Source organism: Spea bombifrons, chromosome 4, assembly GCF_027358695.1.
Source record: "Spea bombifrons isolate aSpeBom1 chromosome 4, aSpeBom1.2.pri, whole genome shotgun sequence".
In the NCBI taxonomy this organism is placed as follows: Eukaryota; Metazoa; Chordata; class Amphibia; order Anura; family Pelobatidae; genus Spea; species Spea bombifrons.
In genome coordinates, this window is record NC_071090.1 from 93,427,407 (window position 1) to 93,450,670 (window position 23,264).

General features: G+C 42.5%; 1 protein-coding gene across 1 annotated transcript; it reads right to left on the bottom strand.

The window, feature by feature from the left end:
- Positions 1 to 9,814: 9,814 nt before the first annotated feature.
- Positions 9,815 to 15,034, bottom strand: STRC (stereocilin). Its single transcript, XM_053463783.1, has 11 exons — positions 15,011 to 15,034; positions 14,745 to 14,941; positions 14,270 to 14,360; positions 13,219 to 13,399; positions 12,672 to 12,841; positions 12,430 to 12,585; positions 12,185 to 12,327; positions 11,612 to 11,760; positions 10,336 to 10,433; positions 10,106 to 10,256; positions 9,815 to 9,965 (listed from the first exon to the last, which is right to left on the bottom strand). Exons 1-11 carry the CDS (start codon positions 15,032 to 15,034, stop codon positions 9,874 to 9,876), a joined length of 1,452 nt encoding a protein of 483 aa, XP_053319758.1. The 3' UTR covers positions 9,815 to 9,873.
- Positions 15,035 to 23,264: the final 8,230 nt, after the last annotated feature.

Sequence of the window (23,264 nt, forward strand, 5' to 3'; positions counted from 1 at the left end):
TCTTTTCTACAGGTATAAATACACAGTTAACCTCTTAGTGTCCAGAGGGAAGGACAATCTTTCAAGCCATGGTTCCCTAGAGGTTTCCACCCTTAGGGTGGTTTTTCCTCTCCTGTGTGCTGAAAGGTGACTCTTCGTGAGTCTTGAGGTAGCTGTCACCATGATCATTGCTTTCAGGCCTAATTAATTGGACTATTAATTTTGTAATTAATAATAAATAAATTAAATCACCATCAGTTTCTGTTGTGTTTTTTATACTATTGACTAAAAGTAGCTGTAACCATATGTAATAACAAAAATGAATGGAGTTTATCCAGACCAATGGTTCGTGCCCAACCAGTGTGTATGCTAAAGAGCTGCAGGGCTGGCTTCCTCAGGGCCCTTTGCCAGGTATTTCATGCTTTATTAAAAAAACACCAATGCACAGGTGTACAAAAAGGACAATGTATGAATTTAAAAGGTTACAAATTTGCATCAGTGCGTCTCATGTTTAGACGTCACTTACATCTTCACACACATCATAGTTAAACATTTAGAATGAGTAATGTTATACAAAATACTAAAACCCCATATTTTTCATACATATCTAAACCCTCACTAAATCAGTTAAATTGACAGAACATACCCCCAACAACAATTCAGGTGTCCAGATTGTATATGCATTTCAAGCATTTTAATTGGGCTTATAAGGTGTATATTGCTGTTTTGGAACTGTTTTTTTTTACATTTAGTATGTTGGGTTTGTAACTGGAAATTTTAAACAAAGAAGCCATGAACACCACCCAATCTAGGATATGTCACTAGTGGTTTCAGGACACAGTCCAAGCAGACATTTGGCCACCAATCACTGCCGAAATTAGCTATAGAAATACTCTGTTGAATTTTTTTTCACCAACGCTTCTGTGTTTTGTAGAATTTTTTTGGCACAGGTTATGAGTTATGGCAGAGAAATCCAGCATGTGTTTTTTAGATTATGGAAATACCCTACATGCATAAGTTTTTTTACATTATTTTTTTTTTAACTTGCCTGGAACAAACTTTTTGATAGCTGCGTAGAGTTTTTATATAGGTCATGTGCCATCAAAATACCCTACATTTTCATCTTGTTTTACTAAGTTGCAGCAATCCTACGGTTTTTTGTTTTTTTATTCCCTATTCCCTATTTTTGTATGATACAGAGACCTGGTAGAGAGGGACAGGAAGGGCAGTGGTACCTAAGGAGTCTGTCCTAATACCTTTTTTATAGCAGACTTTTTGTGCGTTTGGTGGGGGGATTGTACAAGGAAAATGCCATTTTTGTCTTTGGATCAGAGGATGTTTCTCAAAATCTTTAGCTGGAACTGTAGAAAAGTGTAATTCTTTCCAGTTCCAAATTTATCTTAAAGTACCTATGTATTAAACACGGAAACTTGGGTCAGGTAGATCACAACTTTTGTATACCATGTTGTGGTTTTGCCTAACACTAGGTAGGGCTGTTGACTTTGATCAGAAAGGTATACCCCACCACGTTTTATTGTTATTGATAATGCACTGTGGTTTTGGGAACTGTGCATCACCCTTACCTCTGACATGTACCAGCACCAAACTTTCATTGTGTATGGAGGAGAGAACATACTCTACATGTCTTCACAGAGCACTTTTGTTTTGGGTACACCAATTGGTGGATGGAAGCTTTTTAGGCTGGGGTGTCATATATATATATATATATATATATATATATATATAAAAAATTAAACAACTCCAGGCTGGTATCGGAATTATCTACCTGGATACCAAAGGTACATACATTTCTAGTTTCCTATTTTTCCTTCTTGCTACTGATCTTTATACTTTTTTAACCTGGTCCATGCTATAAGCACATAAGCTTTCTAGACCTCAGAGGTCTTTTCGTCACCATTTCTTCTGTAGGAGAGACCTCTGATGTCCAAACATACACCTTTCAATAGAAATCATACAACGTATGCAGTTAAGTGTCCATTTTGCTTGTGGAGCTCAGTAAGAACAATACCAAGACTTTGCTACACTTTTAATTTTATTTCAAATATTTTAAATACACGATGGATACTTAACATAGACACAACTGTACAATGGAACTGACAACATGTTGATATTGTTTTAAAGATACAACACCTGGCTTCTTCAAAATATACATAAATAAAAATTCATTAATTCAATCTGAATCCCGTTATGAGCGATGTATTCCTGGTTTTCATCACATTGGTTACAGATCTTCAATTTTATCTGGCAAGTGGGTCCAATACAAAAGCCCGACAAATGGAGATATTATTATATTGTGGAGCCTTGAACAAGTTTTCTAGTGTGAACTCTTAATTCAACTCTTTCTTATTCATTTATTGAATATCAATGCACTTATATCACTTTTTTCAATTGTTTTTTCTCTCTCTAATTAATGATATAATTCATTATGTTTAAACAGTTTGGTGGTTTCATGGGAACGTGAAAGTGGCCATACCAAGTCAGGACTCTAGGAATGGTTCTTAGAATCATGTTGATGCATTGTCATCTTTAAAGAGTTTCTTCTGAATCAATGTCATCGGGAAGGTTCATACAGGTTATCAGAAAAATATAGAGAAGAGCATCTCTGGATAGCTTCACCCTACTGATGGGAATCTCCGAGCGTGGTTTCTCCTTCTCTGTAACATAAGTTACATGCACCAGGCCTTTGAAGTCAGTTGTGGAGATGTTGCCATGTGTGTTCCGATTCATGTTGACACTTGAGACTCCTGTTTCTTCTGCGTACTCTTTGTAAGAGGAGTCACAGCCACCCCAACGCCTGTGCGAAGGACAAAGAACCATTTAGACAAGTGATATTCACAGAAAATGTTCCATCTGAAGGAGAGACCCGTGACTTTCTGAAAACCTTTGTAACTTTACATCGTTTTGTATCTTGGTCCAATAAAGTATCAACTTTGACGTAATACCCTACTATCACCCTTTCAACTGTTGAGCTGAGTAAAAACACATTAAGAACAATCTCAATGCTCGCTTGACAGCCTTATCACACCAACATCAGCACTCACTAAATAAGACTGCAAAGTAAAATCTAGATCTAGGCTTTCCTGTGTATTTGACATCACAGCAGGCACAGACCTCCCTAATACCCCTTTGGCCAACCTGTGTGACCTCTGGAGACGTTATTATGTGAAGTCATGTCCTGGTACTCCAAGATTACGCTCAGTACAAGGATGAGGAGGTAGGTTATGTGTCCCTCCCAACAGGGCTGGCCTAAGGGGTGTGCGACCTGTGCGGCCGCACAGGGCGCCATGGCAATAGGGGCGCCTGCCCGGGACTTAAAACATCAGGGTTTTTTTTGTTTTGTTTTGTTTTAACCTTATTTAACATCCTCCATGTTAAATAAAGGTTTTTTTTACTTTATTTTACATGGAGGATGTTAAATAAAGTTAAAACAACAAAAAAACCCCAATGGTTTAATTTAAGTCCCAGGCAGGGGCGCAGAGCGGTCGCTCGTGAAGTTTTCAGCAACCGCTCGGCGCCCCTCACTCTCCGTGGCGGTGCCGGCGTTTCATGCTGAGCACCGAAATATGATGTCATATTCCGGCGCTCAGCTGTGAAGCGTGCACCGCGGCAGAGCGGGAAGACGGACCCCTCCCGCTCTCACCGCAGGACTCAACAAGGTAAGTAAGGATAATGAGAAGTAGGGAGAGGGGCGGGGGCGAAGGCAGTAAGATGGAGCAGAGGGGGGGGGAGGCAGTGAGAAGGGGCAGAGGTGGTAGATAGTGAGAAGGGGCAGAGGGGGGGAGGCAGTGAGAAGGGGCAGAAGTTATAGATAGTGATAAAGGGGGAGAGGGGATAGATAGTGAGAAAGGGGAGTTTTGTGACAAGATTTTTTATCCTTTCTTTTTTTGGGATGGGGGGGCGCCAGAGGAGTAGTCCGCACAGGGCGCCAGAACACCTAAGGCCTGCTTTGCCTCCCAAATATGTATAAGACCAGGGCAAAACTAAAGACATAGCTACATTTAAGCATAAATACCGCTTGAGGGCATACATATAATTACAAGTAAAAAATCATGGGGATCAGCTGATCCCCCATCCTTAAAATCGCCCTTATCTGTCTGGGTCTTCTGCAGAATCTTTATCAATGCCACATGACGTACCTTTTTTATGATTGCCAGCAATAAGATAACGGCAGATACCAGCATAATACTTCCTGCAATAGACACCATGATGATCTCATAGGTCCTGTTTGTATAATCTGCTATAGAAAGGGCATAAAAATGTAGTCATTTTCCTCTTCCCGTACTGCCACTCAAGAGTAATAACATGACCTTTTACAAAGAAAGAGAATATCGAAGTCCCTGCACGCCTGAGTTACAAATCACACAGCAGGCCAAGCATAGTCAGAAACCATTAAAGTCCATTATTTTACACATTTATAGAAAGTGTTATTGTATGTGAATTAGCGCTCCTTTTAACTTTTCTCAGAACAGCTGAGCTCACGAACATTATAGAAACATACCCCTGCTTGAGTACGGGTGACTTAATTCAGAAGTGTTGTATTTGAGTGTCAAGCTAGTTCCCAAGTATATGTATAACTTAATATTAAAATTAATCAATCCTTGGTTAAGCCTCTACTACTTCATCTGGAAGGCTGTGCCATGCATCAACCACCCTCTCAGTAAAACTTTTGTTGTGTCATGTTTTGTAACAGCTTTCTAGAATGTTGCCCAAATTGTGGTTCTCTCTCTCTCTTAAGCATTTCATATTTCAGCCCACAAAGAAAAAACTCCTGTGATTACAATCAGTAGCGTACCTAGCGGGGGGGGTGTCCGCACCGGGTGCCGCTCATCAGGGGGGTGCCAACTTGCCGGCACCCGGCACCCCTCCAGAGACGGACAGTAACGTCCGCCGCTGGAGGAGCAGACTCGCAAGGGAGCGGTTCCGAGGGAACGGGGTTCAGAGGGCACGTTCAGCGGTGGGCGCGGCTTCAGTGTTGTGCGCCGGGATCTGACAACAAACCCCGGCGCACAACAGCTGTTGCCGCGCTGATCGCAAGGGAGCGGTATCGGAGGTCTTTAACAGACCACCGGCTCCCTTGAGTGATTTTAAGGCGGTTCAAGGATCTCCCGGGAGCTGTTTAAGGTAGGTGCCTTACACCCATACACCACTCTGCCTCCCCCCCTCCCATACACCACTCTGCCTCCTCCCCTCTCCCATACACCACTCTGCCTCCTCCCCCTCCCGTACTCCACTCTGCCTCCTCCCCCCTCCCGTACTCCACTCTGGCTCCTCCCCCTCCCATACACCACTTTGCCTCTTCCCCCCTTCCATACACCACTTTGCCTCCTCCCCCTCCCATACACCACTTTGCCTCCTCCCCCTCCCATACACCACTCTGGCTCCTCCCCCTCCCATACACCACTCTGCCTCCTCCCCTCTCCCATACACCACTCTGCCTCCTCCTTCCTCCCGTACTCCACTCTGCCTCCTCCCCCCTCCCGTACTCCACTCTGCCTCCTCCCCCCTCCTGTACTCCATTTTGCCTCCTCCCCCTCCCATACACCACTCTGGCTCCTCTCCCTCCCATACACCACTCTGCCTCCTCCGCTCTCCCATACACCACTCTGGCTCCTCCCCCTCCCATACACCACTCTGCCTCCTCCGCTCTCCCATACACCACTCTGCCTCCTCCCCCTCCCGTACTCCACTCTGCCTCCTCCCCCCTCCCGTACTCCACTCTGCCTCCTCCCCCTCCCATACACCACTTTGCCTCCTCCCCCCCCCTCCCATACACCACTCTGGCTCCTCCCCCTCCCATACACCACTCTGCCTCCCCCCCTATACTCCACTCTGCCTCCTCCCCCCACCCATACTCCACTCTGCCTGTCAGCAACGGAGGTTCACAAGACACCAGGGAGCCGGGTAGAGAGGCAGAGTGGCATCGGGCAGACCCTCACCAGCTGACAGAGAGGATGATCCTCTGCAGGAGACCTCGATTCTCTGTCAGCCGGTGGGGGTCTGCACGATGCGCACAGACAGCCTCCGTTACTGCCCTTCACTTACGCTGAGGCTTCTATGAAGCTGCAGTGAAAGTGCCTGTCAGCAACGGAGGTTCACAAAACACCAGGGAGTCAGGAGAGAGGCTGAGCGGTGTATGGGAGGGGGGAGGCGTCAGAGGGGTGTATGGAAGTGGAGGGGAGAGGCGGAAGTTGTCTGTGCGTATCGCACAGACACCCACCGGCCGGCAGTGAGTGGAATCCAGGTCCCCTGCAGCGTTGCGGGGGATCTGGATTCTAGTGTTATAATCCGATCTCTTTTTGAGGTCGGATTATATAAGGAGAGGAGTTTTTCAGAGCTGACGATTTTCATTATCGATTATTATCGATTTTATCGATTAGTTGTTTCAGCCCTAATGTTAATATAGCACAACACAAAGAGTGCAAATGGAAAACGCAGAACAGGAAAAAATGGAGCAGTGCTTCATATAGTAAGAAGCACAAAGCACTTCTGAAAATGAACATGAATGTCACTGTCTTTGAAAGACCATTGGTTACATATCTGTCATCTCTTCTCCAAAACGAGAGTAGCAGATGGTCCACATGTGCAGAGGATGCATGCCCAGGAACATTTTCTCCCTCTGATTGCATGGTTTTATGCTGCCTCTGTCGCCAATGGTAACATGCAGCATACCTTTTACAAAGCACCTTAAAACTGCCAACATAATACAAGTGTCACCAGTGTTCAAAATGACAAAGATCTATATGATATGTCAGATGGTTTTATTGCAGAAAAAACTGATTTTCCTCCCATTATATCCTATGAGCATTCACTCAATTCTGTAATGCACCTGCCATTCCCTAGAAAACCGCCATAATCTCACATAACCTGAGTTTTAGAACCTATAACTGTACTAGGGGAGCATACATGACAAAAATCTATCTATTTCTCTGAAAAACAGGTTTGATTTTTCTCCCATTATATCCTATGGGCATTCCCTCAACACTGTCATTCAACTGTCATAATTCATAGCCATAATTCCACCTAATCTGACACTTAGATCATGTGTCTGTAACAGGGGAGTATGTGTTCCAAAGATCTACATCATATGTCTGATGGTTTTCTCTGCAAAACAAGTTACATTTTTCTCCCATTCTATCCTATGGTTATTCACTCAATACTGTCATTCACCTGTCATTCCATAGAACACAGCTATAATTCCACATAATATAGATCATGTGTGTGTACTAGGGGAGTAGGTGTACCAAAGATCTATATGATATTTCAGAGGGTTTTGTCTGAAAAACAGGTTTAATTTTTCTCCCATTATATCCTATGGGCATTCCCTCAAAACTGTCATTCACCTGTCATTCCATAGAAAACAGCTATAATCCCACAAAATATGAGTTTTGGATCATGTGTGTGTACTAGGGGAGTATGTGTGCCAAAGATCTAGATGATATGTCTTAAACTTTTATTTCAAAATCAATTATTCTTTTCCCCTCTATTATAGTCTATGGGCATTCCTCCCCATTATAGTCTATGGGCATTCCATTTTGTCATTTGTTTTAGTATGTCCCCCATGACTGCCATATTTCCAACCTGAAGAAGTTTCTGGCCCTGAAATCGTACCTCCCAATCATACTTCTTTCAATCCCCAGTCCCTCTTTCTACCCCTGGTGTGTGTGGTTTTATATTATTAAAATGTTGGTGAATGTGACTAACGCCATAAAAGTTACAATAATGTGTATAGAAACAGCCGGAAATGGTTTTGCCGAGAGGTACTTTAATATGCATTCTTCATCAGTGAGGCTGTATGGGACACCGGAGTGTCCCTTTAACACACATTAAAACATAATAGTACAGCAGGAGAAGAAAAGACATGTTCAAGGTTTTTCCGTATATCTCCTGTGCATGTGTAATGGATGGCCCTATGTTTTATAGTCCAGGAACTTCCCCTGGCTGTTCTCAGTCACTGTAACTCCTTGTCTCTGGTTATTTCTAAGCCTCCACTCTGAAAGGACTATTCAATGTTAGCGTTACAGTAAAGTTCAGACTTCTGTAATGTCAGAGCTGTCATACATCACACCACCACTTCAGGTATCTGGAAGCTTCCTGTTCACTAAGATTGAAGGCTCTAGTTAGCAAAGAGTTAATCTACTCTTGTTCCTACACCAGCTCATATCTTTAACCTCTACTTGATTTGTCCCATCCGCCTTCACGCATGGTACAGTAGCTTCCATCTTGAAGTTAAGGTAGCATCTCTCTACTTTGCATCCAGGCTTCTTGAACAAGTCTTATACACCCAACTAAGTAAGTCTTGACGTATTTGACCCTCTTCAACCTGGATTCCGCTCTCGATGTTCCACTGAAACCGCCCTTACTAAAGTTACTAATGACCTCATCACTGCTAAACCCAAGGGCAACTACTCTATGCTAATCCTACTGGACATTTCTGCTGCTTTCCACACTGTGGACCAGCCTCTTCTCCTTCAAACTTTTCAGTCTTGATCCCTGTGACATTGTTCTCCTGGTTCACATCCTACCTTTCTGACCATTTCTTCAGCATCTCCCGCTCCATTCATACTTCCCTTTCCCCTCTCAGCTAGTGTACCCCAAGGTTTAGTTCTAGGATGTCTTCTGTTCTCACTTTATACTACCTCATATACTACCTCACTTGGCAAACTAATCTCAACCTTTGGCTTTCAATACCATTTGTAAGCCAATGACACTCAGATCTACCTATCTTCACTTTTAGATCATCTAACCGGCTTGCCTCTCTCTCTAACTGGATGTCTGCATGATTCCCTCTGGATTGTAAGCTCATTTGAGCAGAGCCCTCCTTACCTCTTGTTTCTATAAGTCGAATTGTTATGTTATTTACTACTTGTTAACTCCTGTTTACCCATTATACAGCTCTGTGGAATATGATAGCACAGTGCAAAACAATTAATAATAAATGCACGTTTGCAGTGTGACGGCCCCTGACAGTCACATAGTGGTTCATGGGATATGAGGCCTTTCTTCTATTAATTACGTTTAAAAAATTATGGTAAACTTCCCAAAATTATAATAAGTTGTCACTGTGAAAAGTAGCCCAAAGTATATTTTCCTTTTGAGTTAACTTAGAAACCTGTCTAGAATCAAAAGCCAATCTTAAACCTGGATAGAACTCAACACTGAAAATACTACGTCATGTGCATGAGATGTAAAACAAAAATTATAACTTTTTAATATTAATAAATATAAAATATATATATATATATATATATATATATATATATATATATATATATATATATATATATATATATATATATACCAATGGTGACGGCATATTTGCTTCCACCGAAGGTATAGCCAGGGCATTTCTCGCAAACTTTCCGTAATTTCCCATGGTGCCGTCCCAAGTAAGAAGTAAGACACTGTGTGTTTTTAGCAGACTTGTGCTTTGGCGCGCAGTTGGTTGGTACAGAGATGTAACTGTCAGATGTATGAAGGCTACACCTTACTACATGTACTTATCTATCTGTGTAATTGGAAGAGGCGCTTGTTACTGTGAGAGATGCCAAAAACCTGCACCAACAAACTATAGCCCACCATCCGGTTATGGAACAGAAATACCACCACATAGTGCCAGCAGGCCTTCCAACCCTGGAATAGAACATCATGCTTTAATGCAAGATCATATGTTCCATGGATTATTAATAGGGAAGTAAAGCTATAGATCTTCACAACAAACAATAAAGAGGCATTATAGCATATATAATATACATAACGCACTTGAAAACAAAATGCGTACCCAAAATCACTTTATTATACAGGTCATTTATTGTAAATCCCACACAGAGTCCTCATGAGAGCCACAAGCCAGGGGCCAGACTGGCAACAGATGTGTCACGAAAGGAAAATCACACACAGCGCCAGCAGCAGAGAGCAGTAAAAGAGTAGAGGACACGGGGAGCAGTGACCAGCATAGGACATCCCTGCTAAAAAAGAGAAAGATCAGTAAGGAAGGTGTTAATACAGCCTCTTGTATTGCTTATTCTTAATACAAGCACATAAGACATATTCTGCTAGACTGTCTTAATTACAGGGTGCATGAGGGTGTATCATTTGTGATAGGTACCTCTGTAATCTTGCGTTCCATTCTCTTCCCCCGTGAGGATCACATTGAGCGATTTCTGTTGTTCTTGGTCCAGGAGTTTCCACTGCTGGTTTGTTACACCCATTGCCTGAGACCAGGAGAACATGCGGAGCTGCAGAGCTGAGAACGAGACCTGTTGGACAGAGAGAACATGGTCTCATCCGTCACTTACCAATGAATTATTTCTTTAGAATTGACACTTTGATACTTACTGCAAACTTCTTGGGAGGCATTAGAGACACGGCTAGAGGGGACAGTCCCTGAATCTGCTCCAAGACCAAGGAAGAGAGCTCAATATCCTGCAATCCAGCTGTGTGATAAAGCAGAAAATATTCACTGGATACGTCACGTCAGTGGGAGCCATATAGCAGAAATGAGAGTGTCGAGAATCTGAGTAACATACATGGGAACTTGGTTCATGTCCCTGAATCACGGTGTTTTAACTCAAATGTCACAGCAGTGGAGTCTGTAACCAACACCTTCATACTCTACACCGACTTGATGGTACCTGAGCCACCAACTTCATGTGTCTCTAAAATAACTTCTAAAATGAAGTCTGCTTAACTGAGGATATCTTAAAGAACACACAAGTTCACATGCAAGGCATATCCACTAACTGTCTCAAGTTTAGCAGGACTCTTCTATTGGGGAACCAATGTCCTGATGTCCAGGGTTACTTCTATGGTGACCTGTTTTTTGTTTTTTTTTATGAATACTGTAGCGCTGCCCATGCATTCATGAGTAATATACATGAGTAATGCAGAACAGCTAAATGACTCCTCACCCTAGATTCAGACTTAAGGTCAAGAGATGTGTTTTAAGGGGTCTCAGGGGCATGGGGGAGCTGAAAACATTCAGCGTGGAAGGCAAGTCCAGCAGAGTGGTTTAGTTAAGAAAAGTCCAATAAACAGAAAATATGTTCCATGTGCACTACACAGTCCTGTCCCAAAAACATTTACAGAAAGAAAACGCATAGGCATCTCTAGACATGTTGGCTATATGTAGAGCTGCCAGTCCCAGGGGAAATTCCACTCTTCTTATAAGTGGGGGCATCACTGTTATAAGATATACATGCATAAACACACAGACTTTTATTATTTATTGGGCCATCACACTCCTGGGCACTGTACCCAAGTGCATACTGTGCATACTGTGCAATTGACATACAATAATTACCCCATGCAGCAAGTAAGCACCAAGTGGGGCACCTTGCCACCACGGGCCCTGGGGCAATAGGCCCATTGTTTATCTGCCCCTGGTTAGGAAGTGACATGTCAAACGCCTAGTAAGCCTTGGCAGTCAGTGAAATGAACAAATCGTGCAGCGGGGTTAATGTGTGCGCCATCTAGTGGCCAAATTTAAACAGCACATGAGAATATGAAAAGCAGAGACATCCACAAAGAGTAAAAGCAGCTATGCCACTGGAGAGAATTCAAGGTTAGCGTTTGTATTCTTTCCATGTTAGTTCTATCGACCATCACATCTTACCAGCCACAGATCCCATTTCCCGAAAAATATCCTCTGTCCACTGGCTGACTGGTCCAAATACGTCACTGTGCGCGCAAAGTCGGGTGAGAATGAATAGCTGCTGCTCCGTACATTGAAGGGGGAGTGAGCCCAGATAAAGCACCGCAGAACTGAAATAAGTTATACTTATAAATAATTACATATATATTAAATTATGTTTATATATACTCTCTCTCTCTCTCTATATATATATATATACACACATACATACACTACCGTTCAAAAGGTTAGGGTCACTTAGCTGTTTTCATGGAAAGCAAGGACATTTCTAGCTGTAACAAAATCGCAAAAGGGTTTACTAATGATCAATTAGCATTTGAAATTTAAACTTGAATTAGGCAACACAATGTGCAATTAGAACACAGGAGTGATAGTAATCTACACTAAATTTCAAAGTGACCCCAAACTTTGGAACGTTAGCGTATATATAATAATAATAATAATAATCATAATGATGTACATGGCCACAAAAACGCACACATTTGCTAAATTGTATTTTTATGTTTATAATGTTATTTAAGATCCTGTTCTCACCAAAATTCATAAGCGTGCAGCTGCTCCATGTCCTCACTTCTTAAGCCACACAATGCATGGCCCAGAGTCGCCAAATGCACACCATCTAGATCCTGCACTGAGAGACTGTTTGATCTGAGGAAACCCTGTGCCAATATCTGTAACTGGAGGGCAGAAAGACCAGTTGGTACCATGCCTTGTAGCAGCACATACACAAAAGGAGCCTACCGGGATATATAGACCCCATGTTCATATTTTGTACTAACCTGCTTTGTGGTCCATTCTTTCTCTCTCCCTAGAGCCTCCATCACTTGCATGTCTGCCAGAAGTACCTGCTGAAGTTGACTCTCACTGAGTTTAGTTGACAAGCGTCCAAGACGAGCAATCATAAGAGGAGGGATTTCAGACACAGGACCACTGATCTGAGAATAAAAGATGATGAGGTCTTGCTATATCTTTAAAAGAGGACAGTACCTTCTTTCACTCACACTTATCGTTGTCAGCTTACCTGCAGAACTCTACTCATCAGAGAGGTCAACTCCTTAGATGTGATATCAGGATCCTGACCAATGTCTTCAAGGCAGTCCATAAAATCTATAGACGACATCTTCATCAGAATATCTGTGCCCCATACAGAGGCAGTGACGCCACGGAGTGTGCGACAGTCAGGAGCTGGCACTTGGGATAGAAGGGAGACCGGATCTCAAGTTCTTGTTGCATGCGCATTATTATAGTTTTTGACTGTTAAAAGGGATGTACTCTCACCAATGGCAGAAACGTGAGGCAGAGGTTAGAATAGTGAGGCAAGACAAACAGAATACATAGAAGGGTGGACAGAACAGGTACAATGCGATTATGTTTGAAAAGTGATTAAGGTGCAAAGTGAAAGGGTGCTCTTGTATAGCAAACAATAGCAGGATTATTCCTTTGGTTGCTATGGTGATGTGACCATTTTCCAAACCATGCTCCATAGTCATTTTTTATATATATAGAATGTTTAGCAAATGCTGTGAAACACTACACAAGGAGAGTTTGGACAAAGCAGGATTGCTTACATGAAGTTCTCAATGAAGGCTGTGCTATAAGAGAACGACGCAGCAACGTGCGTCTTCTTAGGGTATGCGCTGCACGCTGAGCTGGACTTTCACTCTGAACACAAGCAGCACCCAAGGGCGACGTCACCCACTTATTCTCTTCAGAGAAAATCTGCAGCACCCAGCGGCTTGAAAGCACAGCCTAGGAGAAGAGTGACAAAATTGCATCTCGAAAGAGACAAATGGCAAAATAAATCATCAGGCTTACTGGCGTAATGGAGGGCAAAGCCAGCGCAACCGCGCCAAAATACTCCCCACCCTGTGCCATGCATTCCGCATGGTGTGTCAGCGGTGTGAATCTGGGTGACGTCATATGGTGTCATTTCGATACCTGGGAACATCTAGACTCCAGCTACCCAGAGCATGGTCTTTTGGAGAGTGCACAGGTACGGTCATTTGTCGGCGCTCAGATGTAGCGGGTATGAGGACCGCAAGGGAGCAGAAGAGTTCTCCCTGGCCGATGGACAATAAAGGTAGGAGGGCAAGAGGAGAGTTGGTGGATGTGTGTCTGTTTAAGTTAGTGCGTGTGTATAAATGTCTTTGTGTGTATGTTTAAGTAAATGTGAGTGTTTAAGTAAGTGTGTAAGTGTGCGTATGTGTGTGTATGTTACTGTGTGGGTGTCTCAGTGTGAGTATATTACTGTGTGTAAGTATGTTAGGATGTGTGTGTTTAAATACATATGTTAGCATGGGTGTAAGTATGTTACTATGTGTATGTTAGTGTGTGTAAGTTAGAATGCTATGCATGTGTAACTATGTCACTATGTATGTTGTGTATGTATGTTAGTATGTTACTGTGTGTTTTTGTGTTAGTGTGTATGTATGTTACAATGTGTGTATTAGTATGCTATTGTATGTAAGTTTGTTAGTGTGTGTAAGTATGTTACTGTGCTTGTGTAGGAGAAGCTTGGGGGGCCGTCACCATAAGTTTCCTAGCGGTGGGCAGTTTTTTTTTTTGTTACGCCAATGATTAGGCACCATGTTCTCTCCTTTCCACACTGCACACACTTACTGTGTTCAACGACTGCAGAGAACGCTCTGGAAAGAGGGAAACCAACCTGTCCAAGCGCTGTAGAGCCAGAGACTGCCACTGAATGGGTTTTCTGAGTGGACAATCAAGTCATAAAAAGTCATAAATCCAGAACCACTAAATAACCTAATTACCTACATCTCACCGAATCACCAATCAAGATACTTGACAGATCCAAAAAACATATCTTTATATGTCTAAAACACTTCACTATTAAATGAGGACATTTTCGTTTCATTTAACAGTGGTAGAAACCATATTTGTAATATTAAATGGATTACTACACTGAAAATTGCATTAAAACACGTAATTCAATACCCAAAGACATATATTTTATGCAGGGCAAATCAGTGATATTAGACAGTTGCACAGCTCTCATCTCAGTACTCTTTTTTATTATATTAGACAAAGCGCAATATTACTATGTGGAATCATAGATTTGCAAAATAAGGGATACCCAAGCATGCTTGGCTCCTGAAGTAGCTGTGTCAGCACTTGTTGTGTCTCCGGGGGGTAACAGTAATTAGTTACACTTTCCACATTCTGCATCAGAATCTTGCGGTACACGGAGAGGTAGGACGAGCCATTGAGGAATGGAGTCAGGGATCCAAGAGTCACAAATTGTTCTGCTGGGCTGGAAATCCCCGCTTGGCCCTGCAAACAATATCAGGAGCAGGTCAATATCAGATATTGGGGAAATATATAAGATTAAATCCCACTCACCAAGCAGCGAATCAGTGCATTCATCAGCGAAAGTCGACGTTGATTGGGTAGCTCGATCACGAACTGGATCTCTGACCTCAAACTCTTAATTAGATATCTACAGCTTCTTGGGGAAAGTACAGAGACTGCACGGGGCCTGAAAGAGAGGGGGAACGCTGGTTAGATGAAAAGTGCAAACTGGTCAGGATGAATGTATGTCAAGTTCTCATCAGTCAGGATTTCAGTTATTGATATATATATATATATATATATATATGGGCTAATATATATTTGGGGGCTTCTGGCTTTGAGAATAGACTACTGTATTTTTACAACACTTTGTGAAGTTTCTCCTTATTTCGCTCTTCCATAAAGAGTTTAGAAATTCTTGGTATCTTAGATTTAGGCAAATCATCTGCTTTCATCTTCAGAAGAGATATTTGAGGTCTGGATTCTCCTTCGACCGCAAGGACACTTACATGATCACAGCTTTTATTTGTGAACTCAAACTCTTCATTAGTTGTGGCGTGAAGGGGAGAACAGACAGCTTATCAAGAACACAGCGGATCTGTGAGAAGAAAAAAATCAATTACCCCATCATATAAAGCACACCCATACATATAGATTAAAATAGTGGCTTTTTTCTGTTCTTGTATCACAAGCCCACTTACGATGCTGGATGGAATGAGGTGTCATGAAACAAAAAAAACTAAAATACATGCTCTCTAAACTGGGCTCCCTTTGTTGGGCTTGGATCATACTGAAAAAAATTACATTTGTCAATAATGCATCTGAAAAATATGCATATGTTCAGATCTGGACGTTCACAGCATTACCCGACGTTAATACTGAGAAAATGTTCTCCCTGAATCCTCCAAACCTCTGCATCTTTGGGTGGCTGCCGTAGCCTCTCTTCCAAAAGTCATAAAAAGACAGAAATTCCAGAATACCCGTAGTGTAATAAACTCCACACGGCAGCTGGGCTGAAATGCATTATCATAAGAACCCAGAAATCTGCTGAACCATTCTAATTTTGTAACATAAGATAGACAGTTATTTTATGCTTTATTGAATTCTGAAACAGCCCGTATAATAACTGTCAGATGGGAATGCAGCAGCTGGGCTGTAATTGCCTCGACCTCGGGAATTAAACTGGGCAGGATTCCTAAAGTACTCCGAGTGTGCCAATTATTTTGCATAGCGTTGTAGAAGAACCGACACTTCCCTGGGTCATGAGGCTGAGGTGAAAGATATAAAATATATGTATTTTATGTTCTTAAGCTCTAATTAACATGTTTTGGAGCATGCATTTTATGGGATACTCTTATTCCTGTGCAACTTTACAGCAACTGTGTGAGTAAATGTTAGTATGTTAGTGTGTGTTTAAGTAAGTATGTTAGCATGGGTGTAAGTATGTTACTGTGTGTAAGTATGTTACTGGGTGTAAGTATGTTAGCATGGGTGTAAGTATGTTACTGTGTGTAAGTATGTTACTGGGTGTAAGTATGTTACTGTGTGTAAGTATGTTACTGTGTGTAAGTATGTTACTGGGTGTAAGTATGTTAGCATGGGTGTAAGTATGTTACTGTGTATAAGAATGTTACTGAGTGTAAGTATGTTAGCATGGGTGTAAGTATGTTACTGTGTGTAAGTATGTTACTGGGTGTAAGTATGTTAGCATGGGTGTAAGTATGTTACAGTGTGTAAGTATGTTACTGGGTGTAAGTATGTTACTGGGTGTAAGTATGTTAGCATGGGTGTAAGTATGTTAGCATGGGTGTAAGTATGTTACTGGGTGTAAGTATGTTAGCATGGGTGTAAGTATGTTACTGTGTGTAAGTATGTTACTGGGTGTAAGTATGTTAGCATGGGTGTAAGTATGTTACAGTGTGTAAGTATGTTACTGGGTGTAAGTATGTTACTGGGTGTAAGTATGTTACTGGGTGTAAGTATGTTAGCATGGGTGTAAGTATGTTACTGTGTGTAAGAATGTTACTGAGTGTAAGTATGTTAGAATGCTAAAGTGTGTGTGGCTAAAATCTTTTGGTGAAATGGCCAATGTCAATACATAGACACAGATATGGTATGTAGTATATGATGTGTTAGCAGCCCATGTGCTGTCTGCATGCCAGGTTAGCTGACCCAGGTGAATTTCAGCCCTGCTAGATGTTGCTAGCCCTCACTATGTGATGGTAAGACTCAAGGTGTGCTGCTAAAAGGTTAGAAAATGTATAGAAGACCTAACGGGCCTTCCCAAGACACCTATTGGGGGCATCAAGGTCGTGGAATTAGTTAGTAGAACAGTATTTGTTTTTAAAAACTAAACATGAACAGCCAATAAAGGCCATAAACATACTCAACGTATACCCTTTTATACCATCTCCTGAGAACATTGCAGAATATTCCTCTCCTAGGCTAACCCCAAAGGGCCTGCGCCTCCTGAAAATGGGGTGACCCTGTTACACATTAGTGACACATTAGCCTTTTGGGTTGCACAATGTATAGGCCAGCAGCAGAGATGTCTTAGAAAGATATTTTCTGCATGACAGAATGCCTTTAAATTGAAATATGAACCTTTCCAACATTGTGAAATGGTATAAGTAGACTGTATATTAATAATGTAAACATTTATACTTATAGCCCAAATGGGACAATTTTACTTTAATAATAAACATTTTTATATTACTATTAATCATAAATCTGTCATGCAGTGACTTTTTCTTTTCAAGACCTCATGTAACACCACTCCCTTGGCTCCAATTGTAATACATGTGGTTAGGTCCACAGACCTTGGACTTCGCATTGGAATTTTTTCTTCCTATAAAAAACATCGAAAATCCCACTGGGAGCTCTTTAGTTAGTCCTGCTTCTTTTCTATTTAACTTTTTATGTTAACTCATCGTTAAGATACTCTACGAGAAAATAACTTCTACATAATGTTAGGAAATCAAGCAGTCTAATAAAAGCATCTGTTGTATTATACGGATGTTTGATGTGATGCTAATATACGTTAATATTAAAACTACGTCGCTGTGAGGATGCCGTAGTGCCCTCACAGAAGGCTCCTCCATATCCACAATGAGTAAAATATATTTATATGCAAATGCATTATTATACAAGCTAAAAATATCTGCACATGGCTTAACCAAAGGCTATATTCCACCGTAAAGTGATGAACCTGTCATAATATTTTAATAGGTGAATTATCACCTATAGCTTGCCTAATGGTTGTATCAACTGAGAGAGCAGCGACATCGTGTAGTTCTCTGTAGCGGGTGATAGTGCTAAATGACACGAAACCCCAAGTCACCCAGTTGCCACTCTTATGGTGCTATATAAAACAATAAATAATAATACTTATTATATGTACTTACATACTCTAGAGCTGCAAAAAATAAAAATTAAAGTACTTGGTCTGACATTTCTCTGAAATCAATGGAAAGGCTTTGTGAGCATGCACACATGGGGTCTCATTAAAGCCCCCTTAGGAACACTTGCCAGGCCAGCACTGGAGCGGACCGGTGATAAGCATTGCAAGTGTCGGAAGATCTGTTCAGTGGAACTGATGTCCTGCATGGCAAATAGCTGAGGGGCAAATGTATGTGTATGTGTTTGTAATGGGGAGCACACAATAAGGTGAAAACTTTTGGTTCTCAAGGGAAAGCACTGTGCCAATAGTGGGAAAGTAATCATTACTGCCTCATAGTCAGTATTTTCTACCCCTCCTCCTCCATAATTTCTCACCAAACGGTCTGGCAATCGGGTTGTGATATTATGAAGGTGCGCCAACGTTTGAATAAAGTCATCTCTCAGGTATCTTAGCAGGGACTCACAGTCAACGCCAGTAAGCAAGTTACCAAGGGACCTGATAGGAATAATGGAGACATGATTAACTATGTTATGGAACCGAAAGACAAAATACGTAGACCACAGCATGCTGGGTGCAATATGATGTGAAAGATTTAACTCAGGTCTATACAAATAATGCAAGTTCAAACAGGTCCTCATAGTCAGGATGCACTAACCAAGATTGTAACGATGGAGCCATGAGTAGATATGGGTAAGATTAAGGTGGATTTGCCTAGAGATGTTAAATGTTAATAATCACAGGAGTAGGGCCGCTTAGATGTATGGAAAGAACGTGATATCAGTCATTAGAATAATATAGGTTCGCTGGAGAAAGAATGGCTATTATCTCACATGCTTCCTCCTTGCAGTTCATGTATCTGCTTAGCCTCTCGGATCAGGAACTGTGCCTGGAATATGAAAGAGAGCGTTAGACAGAGAAAAGCTCAAAATATCCCTCCATGTCTACGACTCACTGGCATCTACCAAATGCAAGCAGCCTGACATGCCACAACAAACTGGATGCCATGCAACAGTGGACCATTGGAAAGGAGAGGGTCTGGAATGACTTCAGTGTTTCATTTAATAAATCCTCCTCATCTTTTCTGTGAACCCAACAACCAAGGCACTCATTTATTTCCCTGGGTCTATTGGATAAATGCGGGCAACATGTATTATGAATACTTAATCAACAAACAACTTTGGATTTCTATTTGATTTAAAATTAAAGTATTTCACTATATGGTACATATAGTGGCACACAGGTTGATAAAGTCACAATTCCCAGTCCTGTGTAACCACCAAACCATCCAATGATATAGATAATAAAACATGAAAGTCATTATTTATGCTACCGTATTTTTTTAATGAGCCCCAGGCTAATAAAACCAAATGATGGTTTGTGAATAAATCAGATTACGCCACAGGAATCCCAAACTTACTTGTTGCAGGTTCCACTTTACGCCAGCTGCCATTTCCCAGTTAGACAGAATTTCCTGGCTTCTGGCACGCAGCAGGATCAGTGGTAACGAGTACAGTAGCGGTCCCAAGTCCTGGAGTCTGTTTGTTATATTCCCTGAAGCCTACACATGTACAAACTTGTCAACAATGGGTTTATTAGATCTTAATTGTGTGTGTAGGATGGCTAATCTGTTCATGGGGTCATCATGAGTAGTTGTGTGAGGTGTCTATAGTGCCGGCATGTGTACTGAGACCTATTAAAAGTATTTCTAGTGTTCCTTCTAGGAGAGTGGGAATGCAGCAGGAACCTTGCACTGTTGTATATTGTGTTACAAGTCCTAATCGTGTATGTAATCAAATGTAAGTAGACTAGGGTGACCACATTTTTTTCCAGGACACATATTACCGTATTTTAATATATTCCTAATCAGCATAATTGTGTGCTGTGTAGTGTGAGATGTACAACATACAGAAGGGAATCAGTTCTCACACATCGAAGGGAATCAGTTCTCACACATTGCAGGGAGCAGAACTTTACCTGCGCTGGTGAGCCATATGAAAAAACAATATGTGTCATGGAAAACATGGCCAATGCGGTCACCCTATGGTAGACATGTATGCGCATACCCAGACTGAGCGGATTGCGGCCAGAGCTTGGGCACCACTGAGTGACTTGGCATGACTGGATAATACTGGGATAAGATCTGAAAGCTGATTGGTGGATAACTGCTGGAGAGAAACAGGGCTAAGACCCAATACCAGGGATCCCATGGTTGAGAGTTCTACATCTGGGACCTGCAGAGAGAAATGACATCATGTGACTGGCACATGCGATGAATGTCGTATGCGTCCCTCATATTACATTGGGAGAGAGGAGATTAATATTAACAAACAAACTTTGACAAGAGCCAGTAATTCAGTGTCTTGCTGGTTTACAGCTACTTTCACATTTATACCAAATCAGTAATGGTGCATTTTAATGACAATTTAAAACTATAATTTTTATGTCTGTGTGTAACTTACGTTTTAATTAAGACTAAATCATACAGCATCCATCTATCTGGAGCTGTGTCATTAACTCAAAAAAGCATTATTCTCATTATTATAGGATGAGTAATCAAATATACTGAGTGTATTTACAAATTTGAAATATCAACTTACACTTCCATTTGTCTGGATTTTATGAATGAGTTCCCGAGCCTGAAAGAGATTGTGGGGTTTTAGAATCAATCGTAAAGCAAGTTTATGCAGACTGATATCTCCTAAATATCCCATTTTAAGAAAGGCAGCCACGATTTCCAGGCACTTCTCTGCTGAATCGCCCCTACTGAGCACTTATATTTTTTCCATTTCAATACCTTGAGTCTTATTGCAGCCTAACCAGTTACACACTCTAGTATTATATTGGTAGCATACAGTGGGATAGAAAGAATTCTTACCTGGGAATTCCTTTTCCTTGTCCATTTCCAAGGTGGCACATGAGAAGAAGGCTCCGCCTACCAGGTAGGGCAGGAAACACTACAAAAAAAGGAGACCTCCCCCTTCCTCCCCAGTGTGGTTAAAAAGAAAGACTCAGACAAATAAAAGCCAAACAAAGAAAATTTAATGGGTGGGAGAAAAAGTGTGCCACCTTGGAAATGGACAAGGAAAAGGAATTCCCAGGTAAGAATTCTTTCTTTCCCTTGCCATTCCAGGTGGCACATGAGAAGAATTAGCAAGATAGGGGGGGAAGGATTCCAGTCTGTAGGACACGCCGACCAAATTGAGACTCGTCTGAGAGGTGAAGATTCAGCCTGTAGTGCCTTACGAACGTATGAATCGACCTCCAGGTCGCTGCCTTACAAATAAGAGACGGAGACACCCCGGAGAGTTCAGCCCAAGAAGTCGAGACGGATCTGGTCGAGTGAGCCTTCAGGCCGGAGGGAGGTACTCTTCCCGCGGAGACGTAACATAAAGTGATTGCGTCTTTGAGCCAGCGGCTCACGGAAGCCCTGGATACTGACCTGCCCTTGCGGGTCCCCGCAAAGGACAGAAAGAGAGAATCGGATTTCTTCCAGGCAGACGTACGTGAGAGATAGGACAGGAGACATCTCCGCAGGTCTAGCGAGTGGAGTTCCAGTTCTTTGGGATTCTTGGGATCCGGACAGAGAGTAGGCAGGACGATCTCCTGATCCGAATGGAAAGGAGAGACTACTTTAGGGAGAAACTCCGGTGGCAAACGAAGGATAATGCAGTCCGGCAGAATCCTGAGAAAAGGTTCTACTCTGGAGAGAGCCTGGAGCTCGCTCACCCTCCTAGCAGAAGTGAGGGCTACTAGGAGGACAACCTTGTAGGTGAGTAGCTTTAGAGAGGTATCCTCTAGAGGCTCGAAGGGAGACGTGGTGAGCTGATGCAACACCAGGTTAAGGTCCCAGGGCGGGACCGACGGACGGAGCCTAGGGCGAAGTCTACACATTCCCTTAGAAAATCTGGAGATCCAAGGATGGGAAGCCAGATTGAAGTCCAAGAAGTTGCTGAGAGCTGAGATCTGGACCTTGATAGTAGCAGGTTGGAATCCTTTATCAAAGCCATCTTGAAAAAAACGCAGCACCTCACAGATAGATGGAGAGGATACTTCGTGCATATTGCACCAGGCGATGAATGTTTCCCAAACCTTCTGGTACTTGGCGGTCGTAGAATTTTTGCGGCTGGAGAGAATGGTGCTCACCACTGGTGCAGCTAATCCTTTAGAGGTCAGGATCTCCCTTTCAGAAGCCATGCGGAGAGGTTGAATCGGGAGGGATCTGGGTGGAGAACAGGACCTTGAACGAGAAGATCCTTGACCTGAGGAAGAAGCATGGGTTCGTCTATGGACAAGGTGGTAAGGTCCGAGAACCAAATTCTTCGAGGCCAGAAAGGAACCACCAGGATGACTTTTTGAGGGTTTTCCCGAATTTTCCGGAGCACTCTGGAGATAAGGGGAAGCGGAGGAAAAACGTATGCGAGATCGAAATCCCAGGTCTGCGAGAGTGCTTCCAGGCCTCGGGGACGGCCGACTGGTGAAAGAGAGAAAAACTCCTTTACCTGAGTGTTCAGATGCGTGGCCATCAGGTCTATCTGGGGAGTGCCCCATTTCCTTGTGATGAAGGTGAAGACCCTTTTGTTTAAGGACCATTCTCCCGGAGGTACTGAGTTCCTGCTGAGGTAATCCGCCTCCTGATTCAGTGAACCCTTGATATGGACCGCGGAGAGAGTACAGAGACTGAACTCCGCCCATCGGCAGATCTGAGCCGTCAGGGTCTGCAGGCGTCTGCTTCTGGTGCCACCCTGCTTGGAAAGGTAGGCCACCACGGTGACGTTGTCCGAAAGGATCCTGATGGACTTGTGCCGCAGGATTGGAGACCAGAACCTTAGAGCCCTCCAGACCGCCAGCAGTTCTAGAAGATTGATGTGCAGGCTTGATTCTTGAGGAGACCAGGTTCCCTGGGTA

Excerpts from the sequence above, each read along its gene's own strand:
- STRC (XM_053463783.1), bottom strand. The coding sequence starts at position 15,034 with ATGAATGCACTGATTCGCTGCTTG. Across the intron at positions 12,586-12,671 it reads TGATGAGTAGAGTTCTGCAG|ATCAGTGGTCCTGTGTCTGA; the intron begins GTAAGCTGACAA and ends TTTTATTCTCAG. Across the intron at positions 12,328-12,429 it reads AAGAATGGACCACAAAGCAG|TTACAGATATTGGCACAGGG; the intron begins GTTAGTACAAAA and ends TCTGCCCTCCAG.